The sequence below is a fragment of the Phyllostomus hastatus genome, unplaced genomic scaffold (assembly GCF_019186645.2).
Source record: "Phyllostomus hastatus isolate PE091 unplaced genomic scaffold, TTU_PhHast_1.1 phas_scaffold_317, whole genome shotgun sequence".
NCBI lineage: Eukaryota > Metazoa > Chordata > Mammalia > Chiroptera > Phyllostomidae > Phyllostomus > Phyllostomus hastatus.
This window is the reverse complement of record NW_025334023.1, coordinates 3,234,157-3,255,515: the sequence shown is the minus strand read 5'-3', so window position 1 is coordinate 3,255,515 and position 21,359 is coordinate 3,234,157. Positions and strand designations below refer to the sequence as shown.

Sequence of the window (21,359 nt, the reverse complement as noted above, 5' to 3'; positions counted from 1 at the left end):
AAAATCTTAAAAAAAATGGGCCAAGGATCTGACTAGACACTTCTCCAAAGAGGACATACAGGTGGCCCATGGACATATGAAAAAATGTTCAACATCACTAGCTATCAGAGAGATGCAAATGCAAATTAAAACCATAATGAGATACCACCTCACACCTTCCAAAATGGCTATCGTTAATAAATCAACAAACAAGGGCTGGTGAGAATGTGGAGAAAACGGAACCCAAGTGCACTGTTGGTGGGAATGCATGTTGGTGCAGCCACTGTGGAAAGGAGTATGGGAGATACCTCAAAAAATTAAAAATGAAACTGCCTCACAACCCAGCAATTCTACTTCTGGGAATTTATCTGAACAACCCAAAGTACTAATTCCAAAGAACATAAATAGCCCTATATTCATTGCAGCATTATTCACAATCACCAAGATACAGAAGCAGCCCCGGTGTCCATCAGGAGATGAGTGGATAAAACATCTATGGGACATTTACACAATGGAATACTATTTGGCCGTAAAAAAAGAAGGAATTCTTACCTTTTGTGACACCATGGATGGAAATGGAGACTATTATGCTAAGTGAAATAAGCCAGGCAATGAAAGACAAATACCATATGATCCACACTTATAACTGGAATGTAAGGAACAAAATAAACTAACGAGCAAAATAGAATCAGAGGCACAGAAACAAGGAACAGATGATAGCGCTAAGAGGGAAGGGGAGAGGGTGAGACTGGCAGAAAGAAGGTGAAGGGCTCAGACAAAACATCCATGTGCCACCCACGGACATCAACAATGGTACAGGGACTGACTGTGAGGAGCAGGCACAGAGGGAAGGGAGGCAAGAGTGGAAAAACTGGAACAAGTGTAATAGTACACACAATAAAAAATTTTTTTAAATAAAAGGGTCTAAAAAAAGAAAAGGGAAAAAACAAGTAATTCTTTAGAAGACTCTCTGGGATGAGATTAGACGGAGGCTTTTACTTTTGTCAAACATTTTTTTACAATAATCACGATCATTGGAAAAAATAAAAAGTATATTTCAAAACCCATTCAAAACCTATAATTTATCTCTTTCCTTTCTGGAAACACTTAAAGAAATTTAAAACAACAAAACCAGAAATTATGCTTAATATTCTGACTTTGCACAGGAGGGCTCTCACCTAGGAAAAAAGCACAGGTAAGCAACCACGCTCTGTCAGTCATTCCACAAGGCTCCACAGGCTGGCCCGTGAGGCAATTAGGAGGATGAGTACAGAGCTCCAAAATCCTCACAATCCCTTCAACCACAGCAATCCTACTCTCGATGTATTTTTTCTTATTAGGATTGTATTGTTTTAAATATTTTTTTATTTATTTTTAGAGAGAGGGGAAGGGAGGGAGAAAGAAAGGGAGAGAAACATCAATGTATGGTTGCCTTTCACATGCCCCCTACTGAGGACCTGGCCCACAATCCAGGCATGTGCCCTGACTGGGAATCGAACCTTCGACCTTTTAGTTCTCAGGCTGGCACTCAATCCACTGAGCTACATCAGCCAGGGTGTATATTAGGATTTTAATTAAGATTTCATTTGAAAGCATTTTGCTGCTTAAAAAAAGATGGGCAGAATATTAATGCCTTCTTAAATCTCAAAACAGAAGGCCTTCATAAGCAAGCCACAGCATGAAAGTTTTTAACTGACACCTCATTTTGAAAAATCATCTCCAAAAGTGCACTAAGGAACAGTCTGAATCCACTTTCCAGGGTTTATCCCCAAATCCCCCCGGATCGCAAGAACCATGCAAAGATTCCAAATTAAGAACCTCTGTCATATGGCTTAGAATAAAAATTTTCAACTGTATCTTAAAACATAAATTCTTAACCTTGGACCCTGCTCCAGAATTATGTGTGAACATTCAAAATTTTACAAATATATCAACATGAATTTTTCTTTCAGATTCTCAAAAAAAAAAAAAAAACAGCAACCAAAAAAAGAATAAAGCCCACTGTTTTAAAGAAACACAAGGACTCCCAGGTAAAGAATTGGCTACAATTAGACTGAAGGCACTGACTAAGGGAGGCAGGAGAAAGCGAGCAAGCCCTGGAAACAAAAGGAAAAAAGACATTCAGAGGCAAACTTCAGCAGTGTCTATTCAAGGGCCATACAAAGAGAAGATTCTAGTGTCGCATTTATTTCTAAAAGTAAATGAATCAGGTCTGCTTAATTCTGTGTTTCAGATATACAATGACATCTAATTCTACACTTGCAAATATCTTGATTATCACCTGGCTTGTCAAATAGCTTACCAACAAGGAAAGAAACTGATGGTCGGAGAATACAAGGATCTGATCCCCCTAGCAATTTTGTATCCCCTCGTAAATTATTCAATTGTCATTCTAGTTTTAAATCTCACACACTTGGGGCTCTATTGTTCTAAGACAAATCCAGACAGTATTTTGATAAATCAGGCTTCTGAATACATGAGTCTGAGGGAAAGTCAAACATAAGAGGAACACAGATACTGGCAGATCTCTGAGGAGCCCCGATTGCTGGGCTAAGTTCTGTTGGGCTGGTGGTTGTGGTAGGAGCAAAAGAACCTTCAAATCAGAGGTTTGGGGAAGTGAAAACAGAGAAAATGTGCCTTACTTCAGGGAGGAAGCCAGAGAGGAGGAAGTATCAAAGTTCCTAAGAATCAGTTTGGTGCAGAAAAATGAGTTATCGCAGCAGAGCTTCCCATGTCATGGGAGTAGAATGATCCTTCTGTCCTCAAGGGGGACAGGAAAGTAGCTAAGAGAAAGTCAGCAGACCTGAGAGAACACTGTGGTCAGGAAGATGGAAATGCAGCAGAGACCCAAGTTGAGGGGCGACCACATACCAGACCGGAAAAAATGCATGAAAATAAAGACGTTGCCAACCCATGCCTCTGCGCTTGCAGGTCCCTGCTGCCACCCACCTCCTTCGGTCCCTCAGACAGAAGCCTACCAAAATGAATGCTCAAATTAAAATCAACTTCAGTTAAAAAATAATAAAATTATACTTTCTGAACAGCTAAGTGTGTGACTTGACATTTGAACAGGATGGAAACGAACCACCATCTTCCTTAATATACCTTCAAGAGAAAGAGGAGTAATAGAAGCCATCTCCTAATGTCTTATTGTGTAGGAAAATTGCATAATAATGCTATAGTCTCTGCATCACAGCCAAGATATTGCCAAAACTTCTCAAGACTTTTAAGTTTATTCTAAAAATTCAAAATAATCATCTTTAGATAGCTTTAAAAAAAATCCTCACCCAAGGACATGCTTATTGATTTTTAGAGAGAGGGAAAAAGAGGGAAAGAGAGAGGGAGACACTCTGATAAGAGAGAGAAGCAACGACTAGCTGCCTCTCATACACACCCCAACCCAGGACCGAACCCACAAGCTAGGCATGTGCTCTGACTAGGAATTTAACCTGTATCCTTTTGGTGTATGGGACAATGCTTCAACCAACTAAGCCACATCGGCCAGGGCCAGGTAGCTTTTAAAACTTCCAAAATACTAAATCTTGTGTTCTCCCACCCCCATATTGTTATTTAACAGTTTATAGCTCAAACATATTTAAGCTCATTATAACATTCTGAGAACTTACCAAATGTTCATTCTGAACAAGACTGCCAGACACTAAGTAGGTGACATGCAGTTGGGCTCCCGAATTTTCCTTTCGCTTCCTTTCAACATAATCATACAGCATCCTGTTCCAAGCAAAAGGCACAAGCAAGTCATTAGTAAGAGTTTGTTACCTCGTCAACTCTTAATTTGTGACTTAAAAGATAGGTATATTAAATCTGGCAGAAAATTCTACAGAATTTTACTCAGTCTGTGGACACAGAGTTAAGTGAAGGCCAACTTACTGAGACGGCACAATGACCTGAGTCATAACTGAAATGAAAGAAACCTAGTAATAGGCCCAGAAGGAGTGAGCCTGCAAGAAAACAGTAACAGGCCATAAACACAACACTCAACCAAGAGTAAGTTCAGTCACTATGTGACCCTGGATAAGTTCATTTTTCTAGGTCCCTCGATATCCTGAAGTATCAAATGGGAGGGCTGCACCAGACCAATTAGTGATTCTTCAACCATGGGATTTCTGTGGCCATCTAGAACCAGCCCTCCACCCCCAAAACTGTAAGTAAAATGTATACGTGCTTTTTTGCGGAGCAACAGTTCAGGGTTTTTAATAGTTTCTCAAAAGGGGTCCAAAACATCAAGAACCACTAAGTACATGATCACAAACATCCATCTGGGCAGTTCATTTTACAGTCACTCAGACTCAGTGCTGTCTCAGAACCTACAGTGCAAGCAGCTCACCCGCAGCACCCAGTACTCCGAGTATCCGTTAACCTAGACCGCCAAACACTCGACATACAAATAATTTTGCTTAACGTCCCTAAACTCATTTTTATCCTTATGATCCAGCAAGTATCATAGGTTGGCTCCCCTCCATGACTCACAGATTAACAAAAACAGCAAAAGAGACATATCATTTGTATCTTTGATTTCAAGAAATATATACTGAGTCTATAACACGTCACACTTCTCTGCCAAGGAAAGCTAGAAACTCAAACTCAAAAATTCGAAGGGAAATCCAACCTATACTACTGACCACTCTTCTTGAAGCATCAGCTCTCTTAGCTTCCACGATCCCATGCCCCAATGTGTCTCCTGTTGCCGCCCTAACTGCCCCTCCGCACCCCCCTCCATTTCCTGCACAGACTTGATTACCTCCTCCTTTTCTATACCAGTTAGGGTTCTCTCTTTACCTATCTTTCCGCTGTACATATTAGAGTGACAAACCACCTGGGTTTGCCTGGACTTCAGAGATTTCCTGAGACATGGACTTCTGGTGCTACAGCCAACAGTCCTGGACAAACCAGATGGTCAGCCTCTTTCATTCATCCCCATGGCTCCACTTGCTCCTGACAACCACATCTGCCCAGGCCACCATGCCAGGAATCTGGGAATCATTATCCTTCACTTCTCCCTGTCCAGTGAGTTGCCAAATCTAGTCAGTCTCCCTCCCAAGTAATTCTTGACTCCATGCCCTTCAAATCTCTTGACTGGACTACTTCAGTTCCAAGTGTCAATTCTGCACATACCCCCACCCCTTCCTTATCCACAAGCCTGCCAGGGTAAAAGTGTTAAAAATGCAAATCAAGTCATTAAGTCAACAAAACTTTACTGAGTGGCTACTTTATGTTTTATGCCTTAAGGAGAGAGCAATGAACAAAGCAAAGTCCCTAACCTTTTAGAGCTTACAGTACAGAAGAGAGAGACAAATGAAAAACTACATATATGTTAAATGGTAGTAAATCTACAGGGCAGGGGTAAGAATAGAGTGTGCCTGAGAAATTTGGCTATTTTATATAAGGTGATTAGGGAAGGCCTCAGGAGCAGAGCCCTGCAGGAAGTGAGGAAGCCACCGCTGTGGCTTGGGGAATAATGTTCCAGACAGACAGAACAGCAAATGCAAAGGTCCTGAGGCAAGCATGTGGGCAAGGTATGAAGAACAGAAAGGAGGCAAATGTACTGACCCAGAATAAGGAAGAACAGTGGTGGCAGAGAGAGCCAAGTGCCAGACATTGGCTTTGCAGCCCTATGGAGAACCTGAAGCAAGTTAAGTCAGCAGAAGGTTGAGAGCAGAAATACCATGACCTCACCTTTTAGAAGGGTCCCTGACTGCTGTGTATAAAATATATTGCCGAGGTCACGGCAGGAAGCAGCGAGTCTGGTTAGGAGGCTACTGCAGTCATCTAGGCTAGAGATGATGGCGGCTCAGACCAGGGTGGTTGCAATGGAGGTAGTAAATTAGTGGATGACTTCTGGGAGAACTTAAAGGGAGAAATAACAGTATTTGCTGATGGACTGATTGTAGGGTATGAGAGAAAAAGGAGTTATGGATGACTAAACTAACCAACTCAAGGAATAAAGTCATTTACTGAGATGGGGAAAAGCAGGCGAAGTAGGTGTTGGGGGTAGCAATCAGGAGTTAGCTTTGGGGCATGTTAAGTCTGAGATGTCTATTAGTCACAAGTGATGGTGAAAAGGTAGTTGGATATTCTTGTCTGAAGTGTTATTCTTTATTCAAAAAATTTCAGTAGCACCCCAGGCCCTGAGGATCAACTCCAACTCCCTAGCAATGACGTGTAAGACCGCTCTCGTTACGATCCCCCCATCACTCACCATTCTCTCACACCCACACTAGCTGCATTCTTCCGAAACACTCTGCAGTTCCCCTTGCTCCTTCGTACGCCCCTCCTGCCTGGAATGCTCTGCTCAGACCTCATCCACCTAATTCCTCCTCCACACTGCAGCTCAATTACCACCTCCTGTGTAAAGCCTTTCCTATAACCACAGGCCAGCAGGGCACCCTGACTTCTAAGCTCTAACAGAGCCTATCCCGTATCTGTTATTATAGCACTTACCACTTCGTATTCTCACTACTTAGTTTATACACATGCCATCCCCACTAGACTATAAGCTCCCTAAGGATAAAAATGTGCCCTATTTAGCATTTTTTGTTGATTGCTCTATCTTGTTCTCTTTTAGTGTTTCCTTTCATGCAGTGATTGCATTAGGAAAGATGAGGTAACACAAATTCATGAACATTGTGGTTTACTTTTGCTAATTAGGACCATGCTCGTAAAAGAAATGATAGGCAGGTAGGTACCATGCCCAAGATGCTCTCAAGCTTGTGGGCTAAATCTTTTATCTACAACTAATATACCATCACAGACATCCTCTATGTACTTGTCTCCTTAAACAATCCCCAGTTCTTTTATATTAACCAGGAAGTCAAAACTGCACAAACTCTGAAAAAAAAAAAGTTTCTGCACATCTTTAAAGACTCTAAGACATATTTATCTGATTACACCATTTTACCAACAAAGTGTGCAAAACATTCTTAAACATAAATGACAACAAACATGAATTCTTGTAAGATGTACTTCCTACATACATGATTAACTATATCTTCTCCTTTTAATTCATTACTTTTCCCTCTTGATCAGTTCCACCCATAATTTTCCCTAGGACAAACACAGTGTATAAGGTATACAGCCTTTCCTAACCCAATTTAATTCCTTCACAACATTTTTACAACCTGAAATTATCTTGTATAAATTAATGATGGGGAGGACCCTGTCTATCAAGTTTGCTGTTCTATGACAGAGCCTAAAACAATGCTAAAAATATAGTAAAAATTATAGCAAAATATAGTAAGAACACTTCTTCAATGAATCCAAGCAAATCAATACCAATCATGCCCAGTCACTAACCTCAGGGCCATCAGGGATATTTTAAATCCTTCTACTATAAAAATAAGCCAGTGAGGGAGAAAGACAAATTATTTCAGTTGTATGTGGAATATAATGAACAAAATAAGCTAACAAACAAAACAGAAAGAGACTCATAGAGACAGAGAACAGACTGACAGCTGTTAGAGGGGAGGGAGGTTAGAAAGCTGGGTGAAAAAGGTGAAGGGATTAAGGAAAAAAAACACACCACACAAAACACTCAGACACTGACAACAGTATGGTGATTACCAGAGGGGCAGTGTGGTGGGGTGAGGCAGTGGAGGAGAAACGGGGGCTCAATGGTGACAGATATACAGATGGTGTATTGTGAAAGTATACACTCAAAATCTACATAATTTTATTAACTAATGTCACTCAAATAAATTCAATAAAAACTTAAAAATAAAATAAAATCAGAATATTTCAAATGTTAAACTAAATGAATAAATGCTTCCGCTACAGGTACAGTAAGAAACAGTGACAGGACACTCAAGCCTCGATTTTCTCATTTGTTAAGAGAGGCTGGTAACACCAGTGGAATGTTAAATACATTGTGTGAGATAAAAATGTGTGAAAATATCAACCACAAGTGCTTAGTATTTATTCAACAAGTATTTATGGGCACCTATTAGGAGCCAAGCATCAAAGATACAACAATTGTGGCACGCTGTGTCTTCCAAAAATGGCTGCGACAATGTCACCCATCCCACATACTCTTCCATGCCCACCCAGACAGAGGTGGACTCCATCCTCTCCCCTGGAATCTGGGAGGGCTAGTGATTCATTTTAACTGAAAAAACAAAGCAGACATGATACCGTTTGACTTTTCAGGCAACCAGCTTCTGCCTTGTGCTGGAGGACTAGATCTGAAGTCCTGAGCTGCTGTTTAAGAAGTCCGACTACCCAGAGACACCCTGCCCTGATGGAGCCCCGGCCAGAGACGGACCACGTGCAACATCTGGTCCACAGCCCAGCATCGACTGGCGGACGTGAACAAAGAAGCCTACAGATGACAGGGCTCCAGCCATTGAGGCTTCCCAGTTGAGGTCCAAGACTTCATGGAGCTGAGATAAGTTATTCCCACTGTGTGCCACCTAATTTAAAAACCATAATGTATTCTTACTGTGAGGACTGAGGCATTTTAACACGTTAACAAGCACTCAACATGCAGAAACCTTAAATACAGTGGTAATTATGGGTGTAAGAACTATAACTACAAGAAAATACAAAAGTGGCCCTGGCTGGTGTGGCTCAGTGGATTGAGTGCTGGCCTGCAAACCAAAGTTGCCAGTTCGATTCCCAGGCAGGGCACATCCCTGGGTTGTGGGCCAAGTCCCTGGTTGAGGGCATGCAAGAGGCAACCACACACTTCCCCTCTCTGTAAAAATAAATGAATAAAAAGAAAACACAAAAGTAAATCTTCTTGACTTTCAATTAAAGCCTTCCTAGATACTACATTAAAGAATAGAAGGAACAGAAGGAAAAAAAATAAATTGGACTTCAACAATAAAAACTTCTGTGCTTCAAAGGACACCATCAACAAAGTACGAAGACAGCCCACAAATGGGAGAAATTTTTTGCAAATCATATCTGATCAGGGTCTAGTGTCCAGAATACATAAAGAACTCTTACAATTCAGCAATGAAAAAGACAAATAATCCAATAAAGAAATGGGTAAAGGATTAGAATAAATATTTCTCCAGAGATATACAAATGGCTGATAAGCACATGAAAGATGATCAACACCATTAGTCATCAGGGAACTGCAAATCAAAACCACAGTGATACCACTTCACACCCACTGGGTTGGCTAAAATAAAAAGACAGATAATCAAGAGTTGAAAAGAATGTGGAGAAACTGAAACCCTCAAATATTGCTGGTGGGATTGTAAAATAGCATAGACACTTTGAAAACAGTATGTCAGTTCCTCAAAATGTTAAATACAGGTTTATCATCTGACCCAGAATTCCCAGGAGAACTGAGAATACATGTCTATACAGGAATGTTCATAGTAGTATTATTCATAACACCCAAATGTGGAAACAACCCAAATGTACATAAATGTTCATCAGCTGATGAATGGATAAACAAAATACGGTTTATCTATACATTCTGGGTTAAATTGTGTCCCCCAGAAAGATACATTGACCTCCTAGCCACCAGTCACACTCAGAATGTGACCTTACTTGGAAATGCGATCTTTGCACGTACTGTCAGGTAAGCTGAGGTTAAACTGAAGGAGGGTGGGCTCCTAATCCAGCATAACTGGTGTCCTTATAAAATGGCCATGTGAAGATTCAGACACACGAGGACAAATGTCACGGGACAACGAAGGCAGAGACTGGGGTCACACAACTGTAAGCGAAGGAATCCCCAAGACTGCTGGCAAACCAAAAGCTAGGGAGAGGCAAGAAAGGATTCTTCTCCACAGGTTTCAGAGAGTGTGGCCCTGCTGACACCTTGATTTCAGACTTCTGGCCTCCAGAATTGTGAGACATGCCATATTTCCATGACTTTTTTAAGCACCAAGTTTGTAGTACTTTGTCACATCAGCCCTGAGAAACTAGTAACACAATATAATGAAATAATTCAGCCATAAAAAGAAATGAAGTACAACAGATCCCCAAATAAGGTCATTTCATTATATTGATGAGATACTGTAAGAACTCTTGTTTATTATATCAGTTAGCTTATGGTAAAACTGATTTTGTTAGAAGCCATTTCAGCCCTGGCTGGTGTGGCTCAGTGGATTGAGCACTGGCCTGTGAATCAAAGGGTCGCTGGGAATTCCCAGTCAGGGCACACGTCTGGGTTGTGGGCCAGGTCCCAGTAGGGGCATGTGAGAGGCAACCACACATTGATGTTTCTCTCCCTCTTTCTCTGTTCCCCTCTCTAAAAACAATTAAATCTTTAAAAAAAAAAAAAAGAAGCCATTTCAGATGCTGTTAAGTGAGGACTGACTGCCCTGATACGTGCTACAACATGATTGAACCTTGAAAACATACTAAGTGAAAAAACCAGGCACACAAGTTTACATATTACATGATTCCATTTACATGAAATGGTCAGAATAAGCAAACCTATAGACACAGAATATATCAGTAGTTGCCTAGGGCTGGGGGAAGTGGGGGCAGGACTGCAGGAAAATGATGAGTGACAGCTAATGGATGCAGAGTCCCTTTTGGGGTAGATGAAAATGCTCTAAAATTAATTGTAGCTAAGGCTGTACAACTCTGGATGTAGTAAAAACCAATAAATTATATGCTTTCTGTGGGTGAATCATATGGTATGTGAATTCTATCTGAATAAAGTTTTTTTTAATACAAAAGAAATACATAAGATGGCAAATTAGGGAGGGGTGGGGATACCTAACATAGAGCATTAGGGGAGAGTTGTTCAAGAAGCATGTGAAACCTGAGCAGAAACCTGGAGGATGACGACAGCTGGGAAAGCACTCCAGGCAGAGGGGATGGGGCACACGTCCTAGGGTGAGAATGGGTCTGGCATATATGAGGAAGAGAAAGGCAAACATGGCTAGAGTGTAAGAGAGATGGAGAGTGGTGTGGGTTGAAGTTGGTAGTCAGGCTGGGGCAAGACAGTGTGTTAATTCTATAAAAATTACAGGTAATAAGGTAAGCTACAATAAAATCGCAGGTAGCCCTGGCTGGTGTAGCTCAGTGGACTGAACGCAGGCCTGCAAATCAAAGGGTTGCTGGTTCAATTCCCAGTCAGGGCACATGCGTGGGTTGTAGACCAGGTCCCCAGTAGGGGATGCTCAAGAGGCAACCAAACATTGATGTTTCTCTCCCTTTCTCCTTCCCTTCCCCTCTTTCTAAAAATAAATACATAAAATCTAAAAAAAAATCACAGGCAAATTTATTTCCTCTCCAATATGCACATTTAAACCCCAACAAGCTTATATAGTAATAATTACCTCATTTCATATTTAAACATCTGTAACCACAACAAATAATGACTCTTACAGACATCCATCCCCCAAAAGAGTTTAGGTCTTGGAGGCATAAACAGCCAGTCAAAATCAGACTCCTAGGACTATCAAAAAGCAACTCAAATAAAGCCAAATCAGCCCACTCTAGAGAATTTCTAAGACTCAGGGAACCTTCCTACCACTTAAAGAAAGTTTCTGTGACTCAAAGGAATAGGAAAAAAATCCGACCACCTTTAGGGATTAAATAAATTAAATGAGTATTTAACTCAATACATGTGTCCTCAGCCTGTTCACCAATTCTACCCCTTACGACAAAGACAACATCTGCACATTTGCAGGTCAGGAAATTTGAAGTTGATCCAAAAGCTTACTTTTTTCCTTTTCAGCAAGGAGAAGTGATATGGCAAAATTCAAGAAAGGCAATGCTCTGTACCATCTTAAACATTAGTTTCACTTGAAAGTTTCTCCCTTCTCTTATACCGTTATACAGTTTGTGTCAAACACCTGTTGACCTCATTATGGAGGTGCTTCAGGAGCACACAGAGATGGCCTAAGGAGCATGTGAGCATGTGTGAAACTGCAATGAAGATGTAAGATAACAGACGTATAAATCCGAGATATAACCAGAAATGGCTAGCCCATTCAATAAATCTGAAAGAACAAAGTGAGGTTAACCAAAGGGCAAGACTACAAGTTAACCCAGTAAACATATCACTACACATTTGTATACAAGTTTACCTATGTCCTAAATAATGGACAAAAGTCATAAAACTAGTATTCCTTCCCATTTCCCAGGAAAAAAAGTTCTGACCTAGAGGCTATCTATAAACCTAAAAACAAAACAAAACCACCAAAAAAATTCCGATGTGGTTAAAATGAGTAGTAAATTGGACTTACTGTTTGGCCTGGTTAACATGAACTCCTAGTGTGTAGCTCAGCCATTTGTATGTCACCTGCAGAAAGGAGGAATTTTTTAGACATTAGATGACTCCAGAGTGCAGGACAGTTCTAAGGGTTCCTAAAGAGTCCTGGTCCTAGATAATTGGGCATCATAAATTATAATAGATGCCACCCCAGTTTTACCAAGAACCAGCTATATGGGAAGGCAGGATTGAGATATTTATTTTACCAACACTAAAAAGTTTGTTTCACACACCATTGAATAAAAAAATCTGAAAAGGAAGGAAGGCTGACTGTGCATCAAAGAAAAAGTTCTCATTTTCCTCACACTCCTTGTTTTATTCAGGCCCTTTTTCTCACATTCTGTCCTTTTTGAGGGCCACAACTGAAAACTACCCCAAAATTCACCCAAAAGCTAGATTACTTTCAAGTGTATGACTCAGAAAAACTTCTAAGTTGCAGCCATACGAGCAAACATTAAAGGGCACAGGTGCTGCAGGGGTCCGGGAAAGAACGAGGCCCACGAGTACTGTATCACAGGTTAGATTGGGAACTCCTGGCCTCGAGACTAGACCCGCCTTCCATCCTTCCTTCAACTCTCCTGTCACTCTTCTCTCAAAGTCTTCCAATTAAAAATGCTGATTTTCCAATAATTGGTGTAGATTTCCAATAATTGCTGGAAATAATTTCCAGTAATTAGGCAACAGCCTAATTTCCAATAATTAGGCAACAGCAGTGTGATGTATAAAAAAATGTATATTGGCAAGAGACGAACCTAGGTTGGAAAACTGCTTGTCCCTTATCACAAATAAACAAGTTATTTGGCCCCTCTGTCTGCTTCAACTGCCTTTTCTACCGAACTCTGGATGTCAATGCAATAACGTAGGTCCAAAGTTCTCAGTAGGCATCATCACGATTTGCAAAGTGCACTCACTTTCATTGTCTTTCTTGATCTTGACTCCACCCCCGTGAGATGCACGTCAAGCCTGCATCAATGCCAAATTTCCAGTAAGAGGAAACTGGCTGCCGGGAGGTTAAACAGCTTGTCACTTAAGTCTGGTTACAATTTCCCCAACTGTAAATTTGGGGCTTTAAACGCCAACTACCTTATCAGACAGGTGTAGGGACGCCCTAGAAATATTATCAACCAATGACCCCTCCCTCCTAGTCTGTGCACAGTGCTCCGCACACTTAACCAAGGGACGAGGAATTGCGTGCGCACTGGAAGACCTCTCCCGCGAGTTCTCGCTCGCCTTGGGCTATGTGGGGTGGGGACCTGTCTCCCTCGGCCACTCCCCACGGGACCACAAGAAGGGTCAAGGACCTGCCGCCCTCGCCGGGCCTAGAACCCCAGTCCCACGCCCGCGTTCCCCAGTCCTAGCTCCTCACGATCTTGTTTTGGTCCATGACGAACTCGTCTATATTTTCCAGATAAATCTGGTCAGCCATGGTACTGCGGCGCTGGGCCCCGCAGCCTCAGATCTCCCCACGCCGCTACAACCGCAGCTCCCGCCGGCGGGAAACGTCTTTCCCCACAACCCAGTTCCCGGGTCGTTTCCCAAGGCAACGGAGGCGACGCACTACGGCGGCCGTTCGGTAGTCAAACTACTCTTAGAGTTGGTGTAGGCCGGGGTGGGCGGGGCTAGTGGGAGCGGGCGGAAGAGGAACTAGGAGAGCGGGCGTGGTCTGAACGGGCTGTCTGTGGAACCTTCGTTTGAAATCTCACCAGTGACACTTACTGCCTAACCCAGGGTGAAATACATGTCCAGGAGCCACAGTCTTTCCTCCTATAAATTGATAAAGTAACCCTTGCACTTTCATATATTTATTAAGCGCATATTTATCAAGTACCTATTCTATTCCAGGCACTTCTTAGGCACTGGGGACACAGCAGTGAACAATAAAGAAATAAACAAGTAATTTTAGTTGAGTGATGCCAACTGGGATAAAATGCTGCTTGTTATAATCCCTCAGAATTCAGAAGTTAGGGAAGGTTTTCCAGAGGGGATGGGAGAGGGACAGAACTGAATCCTGGTTTTGATATTTGTTGTTGTGACCCTAAATAAGTTATTTAACCACTGCAAGCCTATTTCCCTATCTATTGGGGTGGTCAAAAACACCATTTAGTTTGTTCCATAAAATAAAAGACACATTTTTTGTTTTCTCCAATAACTTTATTGATTTGGATATTTTGAGTCTGTCAGCTATCTCCCGCTATTGATGTCTAGTGAGTACAGGCCAGGGGTGCTGCTAAACATCTTCCAATGCATAAGACAGCCCCACACCAAAGAATTATTTGGCCAAAATGACAATACTACCAAGAAATTTCACAAACCACTTTTGACATGTTCTATCAGTCACAGCACCTTCTACATAAACTGCACAGATCATTTTTTTGCATTTCAGTTGCATTTTTACCTTCCTTGAAATAATAAAGCATAATATGTACATAATATGCAGCACAATGCTGCATATCTTCTCCCACCTACAATATTAAAATGGCTGCACAAAAATTCACCAATTTTGGTAAGTTTTTTTTATGCATACTGATAGGACAGTTGTGACAGTACAATCTAATAAAATTGTTTCAAATGAAGTTAAAAATAACTAAGCACTACTAGAGCAATCGTGTGGAAAAAACTAAATGAACTTTTTGGCCAACCCAATATGAGATGAAAATAATATTGCCCACTTCAAAGGTTTGTTGCAACATGTATTCATTCAGGATTTAGTTAGCAGAAGCCTAAGAGCCAGGCACTGTTGACACTGTTCTGGGCACTGGAGCACTGGGTGCACAGCTGCGGTCAATAACACAGAGAGCCTGTTCACAAACTTATATTCTTGTGAGGATATTTAAGTGAGGTATGGTAGTAGGTTAAAATAGGATAATGGTAGTAAATATAGAGAGAGCATAGTGGCTTGGCTTTTCCTTTTTAGGGTCAGCAAACCTGCTGATGATTTAGATGAATGGAATGTAGAAAAGATAGGAATCAAGAAAAATGCTGAGATTTGGAACTTAAATTGTAGGTAAATGATGATTCCTTTGACTACTAGTATGTGGAAGACTGAGAGAATATGTGAGAAAATCAAAGAATTCTATTTGCCCAGAGTTATAAATGGCATACAAAAAACCCTCACATCACGACTGCACACAATAAAAATTAGTAACGGTCAGCTATACATTGCTAAAACCAAGCACACTACATTGTCCTGGGTGCTTTGAGAATGAGATTTCATCTAATCCTCATAGCAACTCTGTGAATGGATTGTGTTTGCCCATATTTTAGAGACTATATTGCTGTGGCTTAAGAGAGGAGACATGGATTTTTTAGGTCACAAGATTAAGTGGTACTGCTGGGACTAGTACTCTTATTTCTTATCATTGCTCCATAGGAGTTGGATATAAGTCAAGATCACTAACTGACCAGAGACTTGATACTACTTCCCAACTAAATGGGAGCAGATAATACAATATAGAACGCCTGGCCCAACATGGTCCTAGATGTGCCAATATTAAAAGATTAAATAACTTTTAGAAGCCAGATTAGTAGTTACCCTTGGGAGGGTAGAAACTGGAAGGCTTCTGAGAACAGAATAGTCTTCTGGTTCTAGATCTGGCTGCTGGTCTCATGGTGTGTTGAGTCTGTGAAAATGACTTGAATGGTACACTTTTGACACATACAGTTTTCTATATGTATTTCACACCAACAAATAGTTTAAGAAAATTGATCATTTAAGGAATCTTAATTACTGTGCCAAGCATTTCCAAACCAGGAAAATTGAAAATAGATATAGGTGCAAGAAAGGATGGGTTTAATCTTATCCTCTTTAAAATTTTTTAAAATTATATTTTATTGATTATACTATTACAGTTTTCCTGATTTTTCCCCTTTGTGCCCCTCTACCTAGCACCCCATACTCCCTCAGGCAATCCCCACACCATTGCTCATGCCCATGGGTCATGTGTATAAATTCTTTGGCTGATCCATCTCCTATACTATACTTTACATCCCCATGGCTAGTCTGTAACTACCTATTGGTGTGTCTTAATACCCTCACTTCTTCATCCATTCCCCTACACTCCCCACCCATTTGACAACTGTGGGGGAGCTTTGCTGGAAGAGTCCCCCATCTGCCTCAGATGAGAATAAGTCTATCAAGACAGGATCTGCTTCCGGAGGAAGGGTGGCTGATCTCTCAAAAGGAGACGGGCCAAGAGCCTTTTCCTCAATGGGCTTTTATTGGGTTCAATTTCCACAAGAATACAGGTAAAGCTCATCAATCATTGTCAGGCAGTAAGGATCAAGCAATAGATAACATATAAAGAACTATGAGAGCTTATTCTGAGTCAGGGTCAGTTGGCTAAAGGGCCACACAGCTTTAGGAAACAAGCTCATTTCCTGCGGACCCTTATCAGAAAATTGAGGGCATTCTTAGCAAAGCAGGTTTCACAGGATTTTACGCATTCTTTTTTAGGCCTTATCGCCCCCAGGGAACCCTCCCTTTCCAGCACAGGGCTGCACCCTCCTCTGTCATTGTTTCAGTCTTAAGTCAGTCAGGGGAAGTAAGGCAGACAAGAGATTAGGAGACTTCCTGCAGACAGAATGAGTACTCAGGCTATGTCAAAGCCTAGGGGCGAGGGTCCATCACCCACTTTTTCTATAGCCCCCCAAGTCCTTCCCTCAGGGCCCCTTTGAGACCATGCCTGTCTTAGGTCATCCCTCCCTTGAGGAATCTTACCCATCATTGGCTAATCAGGCATAAGCTCTGGACCAAGAAGGGTGAAGTAAAAGGGGGCAGAAGCGGCACCCTTGCCAGGGAGATAAGCTTTGTCTCCTGAGTGGCTTATGGTCCCAAGGTCTCTCACTCAGCCTTAGCCATGGGGGGTTTACAGCTTCTGAAACCAGGCAGGGAGGTTCCCAACAGGCAACCATCAAAACACTCTCGTATGCACACTCCCGTCTCTATTCTTCTTGTTTGTTTAGTTTGTTTTTTTAGATTCAATTGTTGATAGATATGTATTGCCATTTTATTGTTCATAGTTTTGATCTTCTTTTTCTTAAATGAGTCCCTTTAACATTCCATATAAGAAGGGCTTGGTGATCATGAACTCCTTTAACTTGACCTTATCTGGGAAGCATTTAATCTACCCTTGAATTCTAAATGATAGCTTTGTTGGGTAAAGCAATCTTGGGTGTAGGTCCCTGCTTTTCATGACTTTGAATATTTCTTGACAATCCCTTCTAGCCTGCAGAGTTTCTTTTGAGAAATCAGCTGACAGTCTTATGCGAGCTCTTCTGTAGGTAACTCTCTGCTTTTCTCTTGCTGCTTTTAAGATTCTCTCTTTATCTTTAACCTTTGGCATGTTAATTATGATGTGTCTTGGAGAGGGCCTATTTGCATCCATTTTGTTTGGGACTCTCTGTGCTTCCTGGACTTGCATGTCTCTTTCCTTCACCAAATTAGGGAAGTTTTCTTTCATTATTTTTTCAAATAGATTTCCAATTTCTTGTTCTTTCTCTTCTCCTTCTGGCACCCCTATGATGAGAATGTTGAACACTTAAAGTTGCCCCAGAGGCTGCTTATACTATCCTCATTTTTTTTTTTTTTGGATTCTTCTTTCTCTTTGTTGTTCTGATTGGTTGTTTTTTGCTGCCTTATGTTCCAAATCATTGATTTGATTCTTGGCTTCATCCACTGTGTTGTTTCCCTGTAAATTATTCTTTATTTCAATTAGTGTATCCTTGATTTCTGAGTGGATCTTTTTTATGCTGCTGAGGTCCTCACTAAGTTCCTTGAGCATCCTTATAACCAGTGTTTTGAACTCTGCATCTGATAGATTGCTTATCTCCATTTCATTTAACTCTTTTTCTGGAGTTTTGATGTTTTCTTTCATTTGGGCCATGTTTCTTTGTCCCCTCGTTTTGGCAACCTCTCTGTGTTTGTTTCTATGTATTAGGTAGAATTGCTTTGATCCCATGGCTTAGTAGTGTGGGCTAATGTAGTAGGTGTCCTATAGGGCCCAGTGGCACAGCCTCCCCTTATCATGCAAGCTAGGTACTCAAGATGTGCCCTTTGTGTGGGCCGAGTACACCCTCCTGTTCTAGTTGGGCCTTGGTTGCTGTTGGCAAATCAATGGGAGGAATTTACCCAGGCCAGTCAGTGGCAAGGACTGTCTGTGACCACTGACCACGAGCCTCTGCCCTCCATGGAGGTTCAGCTGTTCAGGGGCAGGGTGGTGATGCTCTGATGTGGTCTGTAGCTGTCCACTGGGTGCACTGGCCCTGTGGTTTCCTGGGTGGTGCAGTCCAAGGTCATCCCCCACCTGTGTTTTGCCTGGGGCCAAACTGCTATAAAGTTATAAAAGCAATCTGAGATGGTTGCTACTTCTGCTGGGCTTGAAGATTCTCAGGAGAAGCCAAGCTGTGAGCCTAGGCTGGCTGCTGCTAGTGGTGGGCCTGGGGCTCACTGAGGCCAGCTGTTGCTTATTTGAGAGGATTTAGGAAGCTGTGCAGTAGGAGCCAAGACCAGCCATTCATACGTAAAAGAAGTTTGAGTGTGCCTATAAATTGGGTGGAACAGAGTCTCAGGAGATCTCCAAGGCTGGTCAAATAGGGTTAGCCTGGTAGATGGAGTCTTAAATATAGCACCAGCTTGCTGGCTCTGTGGAGGGAGGGCCCAGAAAAGGGACAATGGCCTCAGCTCACCTCAGTGCCTGATACCTCAGCCACTCCCTGCTCACCACTGGTGCCATTCAAGCCACCACCCAGGCACCAGAGCCCAGAGGAACTGAATCTGAGTAGGTGAATCTGAGTGTGGGTTTTCAAGAGGAGCTGCTTGGGGCTCCAGGAGTTCCTTCCACTGACTCACTGCATGCTAGTTTTTGCAGCCAAAAGTTTTGGGATCTTATCTTCCTGGCACTGGAGCCCTGGGCTGTGGGGCCTAGTGTGGGGCTGGGACTCCTCACTGTTGAGGTATCCCTCCCAAATTTTTACCCACCATGCATGCATTTAGGACCAGCCCATTCCACACTGCACCCCTCCTACCAGTCTGGATGGGTGTGGTTTCTTTAATTCCATAGCTGTCAGACTTCCCCTCAACATAATTTCTGACAGTTATGAGTGTAGACTGTTCCATATTTTAGTTGTGATTTTGATGTTGTGAGAAGAGGTGAGCCATGTCCACCTACACTGCCATCTTGATCCAAATCTAATCTTAACCTTGGACAAAAGAAAAAAGATTTTGGGAAGAAGGACTAAGAGGCAAAAATGGACCCCAGGCAAGACTGTAATGGGATTATCATATTAAGATATATGATCAAAGGCATCTCTGAGTCAGGGGTGAAGCAGTGGAACTAGACCAGGACTAAGAAAATGCCCCTTTAAAGAACAGACACTGATATACTGTGGTGTATTCATAAATGTTTAACAACCAAATAGCTAAATTAAAAGGCCCTGCTTTGTAGTGGTTGCCAAGTTCTGTGGTGTAAATACTCCCACCTCAGCAGATTTCAAGCTACTGATATCAATGTCACAGAATGCACTTAGACAAAGATGCATAACATCACACCATTATTTCCACCATACAGCCCTGTGGTTTCCTGGGTGGGTTTCCTTGGTGGGCCATACAATAAACATGGGGATGTAAATTACAGCCATATAATAGTCAACAATATTGTAATAGTTAATAGTCAATAATATTGTAATAACTATGTATGGTGTCAGGTGGGTACTAGATTTATCGGGGGATCACATCATAAATTATATGAATGTTTAAATGTATATACCTGAAACAAATACAATATCGAATGCTAACTATAATTAAAAATAATTTTAAAATAGACTTTTTAAAATAGTTTATTTATTTTTAGGCAGAGGGGGAGGGAGGGAGAAAGAGAGGGAGAGAAACATCAATGTGTGGTTGCCTCTGGTGAGCCCCCTACTGGGAACCTGGCCCACAACCTAGGCATGTGCCTTGACTGAGAATCAAACCAGCAACCTTTTGGTTCTCAGACCAGCACTCAATCCACTGAGCCACACCAGCCAGGGCTAAAAAGTAATTGAAAAAGAACAATAAATAACCACAAGAGCACAGATAGTAGTACAATGTAGTAAAATAATTAGGAAGTGGTGAGATTTGAATATTTGTTGCCTTTGTTTTTAATATAACTTTTTAAATTTATATAATCTAATTTTTAGTAATGGGTCTGTTTAACAACTGACTTGCAAACTTTCTGAAACGTTGACATTTAACTCTCCTAAGCAGGTGCAGGCTAGCTCATGAACACCACTGCAAATAATATCCACTTTGCATGATTGAGGGGATTGCAAGTAACATGTTCTGACCTGGCAGGTAGCTAAGTACTCTATAAATGGTAACTATTACATAACTAACCCTTATCTACCACTAACTAATGCCAGGCTCTGTTCTAAGTGCTTTACAAATATTAACCCATCTAATCTCTGTAAGAACCCTAGAGAATAAGGCCGTTACTATCCCCTTTTTCAAGATAAGCAAACATTAGCACAGAGAGGTTAAGTAATTTGGCCAAGATCACAAAATAATTGGCAGAGCCAGAATTATAACCCCAGAACTCTGGCTCCAGGATCCATAATCTTCAACAATGTGTTTTTCTGTCTTATAATTAGTTTATAACTACATGTAGGAAAACCAATAATAAGTACAGTGAACTCTAATACATTTTACTGTAGAACTTTGGAATTCTTGAAAACATCAGGAAAATGATAATTGCTATCAATGGAGGCCAAGTAATAAATGGTATATATTGGGTACCCACAGGATGTGGGAACAGACTCAAGGCAAACATAATCAATCTTGGAAGTTGTCAGGGCAGGTGCTGGAGGGTGGGGGACAGACAAGGGGAAGGAAAGTCAAGGAGGTCAGTTGATAAGGTTCAGGGAGGAAGCCGCTGCTAGCAAATGCTGGTAGATAAGCCTAGGACTGTGCCTAGAAGATCAGTGTTTATCTAGATAGTGCCTGACAGCTTAGTCCTAGGATCAAAAGTAGAACCAGAACAGAAGATCCCTCTGCATGTTCACTCCCCTTAACCATAGGTGTGAAAGTCTTGTGCATTTCCGGCATGATATTGAGTACCTAACCTTGTGGGCAGCTTCCTAGAATGACTCATTTGATACTCAAACAACCCTGTTAAATTCTTGTATTCCCTCACCAAAAAAGGAC

General features: G+C 41.6%; 1 protein-coding gene across 1 annotated transcript in view; it reads right to left on the bottom strand.

Annotated features, from left to right (window-relative positions):
- POLD3 (DNA polymerase delta 3, accessory subunit) overlaps window positions 1-13,764 on the bottom strand; it is a 47,926-nt gene extending 34,162 nt beyond the window's left edge. Inside the window, exons 1-3 of the mRNA XM_045818352.1 lie at window positions 13,548-13,764; window positions 12,156-12,211; window positions 3,606-3,708 (exon numbers count right to left, since the gene is read on the bottom strand). Of these exons, the coding sequence (XP_045674308.1) occupies window positions 3,606-3,708; window positions 12,156-12,211; window positions 13,548-13,607 (219 nt within the window). The 5' untranslated portion in view covers window positions 13,608-13,764. The remainder of the gene's footprint in view (window positions 1-3,605; window positions 3,709-12,155; window positions 12,212-13,547) is intronic.
- Between the last annotated feature and the right edge of the window lie 7,595 nt (window positions 13,765-21,359).